Source organism: Papilio machaon, chromosome 11 (assembly GCF_912999745.1).
Source record: "Papilio machaon chromosome 11, ilPapMach1.1, whole genome shotgun sequence".
NCBI lineage: Eukaryota > Metazoa > Arthropoda > Insecta > Lepidoptera > Papilionidae > Papilio > Papilio machaon.
This window is the reverse complement of record NC_059996.1, coordinates 31,798-34,883: the sequence shown is the minus strand read 5'-3', so window position 1 is coordinate 34,883 and position 3,086 is coordinate 31,798. Positions and strand designations below refer to the sequence as shown.

Below are 3,086 nucleotides of genomic sequence, written 5' to 3'. Positions count from 1 at the left end.
AACACCACACTTGGTCGCCCACTGGTCTTCATGATCGGTGGACGCCAAGTAAACCGTAATCCGCATTGAGCGGACCGGGGGCCCTGCGCACTGAGCGTGGGGCTGCGAGGAAGAAAACCTCTCTAAAAAATTACCCCTTTCTGGGCGGAAACGCCCCGCGCGGCGGCTGGCTTCGGCCACCGTCGGGCAAACCGTAAACCCGCACGGAGCGGGAACGGGGGCTCCGCGCACTGAGCGCGGGGCTGCGAGGAAGAAAACCTCTATAAAAAATCACCCTAATCCCAAGCATCGCCGCCCGGCGAAGGGATGAATCGTTGGTGGGAGACCAGCGGCGAGGGCGGCAACACCGGGGGGGGCTTTTAAGGGGAAAAACAAAAATGAGCGCGACGAATAAAGAAAAAACTACCCGGGAGGGTCCCGTTCGCGGGGAATCCCTTGGTGGGTCGGACAGCCGGCCCATCGGCCCCATTGTATACGGGGGGGCCATTCGCCGTGTGAAGGAGGAGAGAAGGTTAGGGACAGATGGAGGAAGTAGAGAGGAGAAGGAGAGAGAGAGAGTGAGGAGGCTGTCTGATTCAGACTCAACAGACAGCAGGGGCTCCATGGCAAGCGCTTCCAGCCGCTTTGCTTCCATGGAGTCCCTAGACCAGGAAGGTGCGGGAAGATTCTGGAGCGAGAGCCGCGGCCAGAAGAGGCCCAGAGATAAGGAGTTAAGCGGCAGCTCCACAGACACCCCCGCCAAGGGGGCACACAAGAGAAGAGGACGCGGCCGTCCACCAACCACCGGCGAGTACGTCGGGCTGGCGGCCGCCAAAGAAGTTTTGAGAAAGGCGACAGAGGCGGAGATGAGGGCACGAGCCGAGGCGGAGCTCCTCGACTCAGTTTTGGAAGCCCGCAAGACTCGCTCGGCACTGGCCACGGCAAATCCATCCACTGCCGAAAATGAAGAAGACACGGCGACCACCGTCCTCAAACGGATTGGGTCCAGCCTTGAAGTAGTTGAGAAAGTTGCAAAGAAATCGTCCAACCTAAAGGGGACCTTCGTGCGCGCACTGCAAGACGCTGTCAGTGCAATAAAAGAAGACGTCGCTGGCCTCGCACAGAGGTCGATATCCGATGAGACGCGCGCCTTGCAGGCCGATAACACCCGCCTGCAAGCCGAGATGTCCAGCCTCCGCAAAGAGCTGACAGAACTGCGCCAGGAAATGGAGAAGGTGCGGAAACAGGGTTCCGCCAATACCTTCATGGATGTGACAATGGAGGCCGCCCCTGTCCGGCCCCCACAACCGCAACAAGAGACCTCTATTGAGGATATTTGCAGGACGGTAATGGTCCAGGTGGGCGGTATGCTCAACGCCCGTCTGGCTTCCCTAGAGGATAGGTTGCTCCCCGAAAGGAACCTGCGACCACCATTGGCGTCGGACAAGAAGAAGGAGGCCCGCACATATGCGACTGCGACCGCTGAGCCCACACCCGTACCATCTCCGGGTGCCCAAAAAACATCTGGGACAAAGGTGCCCCCGGTGCCAGCTCAGCCCGGTCCCAGTAGACTCACGCGCCAGGCGCCCACAGTGCCCAAGAAAGGCAAGAAAGGCTCCAAAAAAGGAGCAAAAAAGAAGGAGAAAACTCGGCCGCCGACTAGCGAGAACTCAAAGTCCTCCCCTGTCGCCCCCGTAGCAACATCAAATGCCCCCCCTCGCCGTCCTCTTAACCCGGACGCGCTCGAGGAAAATTGGGTAACCGTAGGGAGGAATGGAAAAGCGCAACGGCACAAGTCGAAAGCGGCTCCCACGCAGGCATCTACATCTCCGCCTGCATCGCGGCCGCAGAGACTGAAAGTGCCTCGGAGCTCTGCCGTCGTCGTGACACTTACCGAGGCGGCAATCCAAAAGGGGCTGACATATAGCAGTGTCCTGAGAGAAGCGAGATCGAAGCTCGACCTAAAAGAGGTGATAGGCGTAGAAGCGGTGCAATTCCGTCGGGCGGTTACCGGGGCTACCATCATCCGCATCCCCGGCGCCACCAGCGCCCCGAAAGCAGATATCCTGGCGCAGAAGCTCCAAGAAATATATAAAAATGATGACATTAAGATCTCCAGACCTGAGAAAATGGTCGACGTTAAGATTGAAGGTCTGGACGACTCCACTACACCGGAGGAAATAAAAGAGGCCATAATTAAAAAAGGGGCATGCACGACTGACCAGGTCCGAGCTGGACAACTCCGCCAGAATAGATCTGGTCTTTACGACATCTGGGCCCAGGTCCCTGTCACAACAGCAAAGAAGCTAGTGACCGGCCGCTTCTTAGTGGGCTGGGTAGCTGCCAAGGTCACGATTGGCAGACCAAGGGAGTTACGCTGCTACCGATGCATGCAGCAAGGACATACAGCGAGTCGCTGCGACGCGGAGGACCGCAGCCGGCTCTGCTATAAATGTGGACAAGAAGGCCACAAGGCCGCATCCTGCCCGTCGCAACCAAACTGCATCCTGTGCACGGCGGCGGGCAAGGATGCCAAACACCGGCTGGGGAGTTTAAATTGCTCGGCGCCCAGAAAAACGGTCCCCAAGAGAGCGCTAGCGGAAGTAGCACGTAGCGCGCCCCCACCGAGCGGGGAAGAAATGGAGATAGCGGAAGCCGTGCAAAATTAATATGGCCCTTCGAATTCTTCAAGCGAACCTCAACCACTGTGCCCGAGCTCAGGATCTGTTCATACAGAGCTTGGCACAGTGGTCGATAGACCTAGCAGTGACATCCGAACCGTATCTGGTCCCGGATAGAAACAATTGGGTGGGAGACTTAGAACATCTTGTCGCGATATACACAGGCGGCAACCCCCCAATTGTTTCCTCCAAAAAAGGAAGAGGATGTGTCGGTGTCAAAGTCGCCGGCATGGCTTTATTTGGCGTATACTTCTCTCCAAATCGTCCGCTGGCAGAGTTTGAGGAGTACTTAGAAGAGGTCAGTTCGCTCGTCCAGTGGGGAAGACCGCTCGGGGTTGTCGTGGCCGGGGACCTGAATGCCAAATCAAGGGCCTGGGGATCCTCGGTCTCAGACAGTCGCGGCGAGATACTTTTGTCATGGATGGC

At 57.7% G+C, this 3,086-nt stretch overlaps 1 protein-coding gene across 1 annotated transcript; it reads left to right on the top strand.

Annotated features, from left to right (window-relative positions):
- The first annotated feature begins 377 nt into the window (after positions 1–377).
- Positions 378–2,648, top strand: LOC123721402 (caskin-1-like). The gene has a single exon (XM_045680067.1). It carries the CDS (start codon positions 378–380, stop codon positions 2,646–2,648), a length of 2,271 nt encoding a protein of 756 aa, XP_045536023.1.
- The last annotated feature ends 438 nt before the right edge of the window (positions 2,649–3,086 follow it).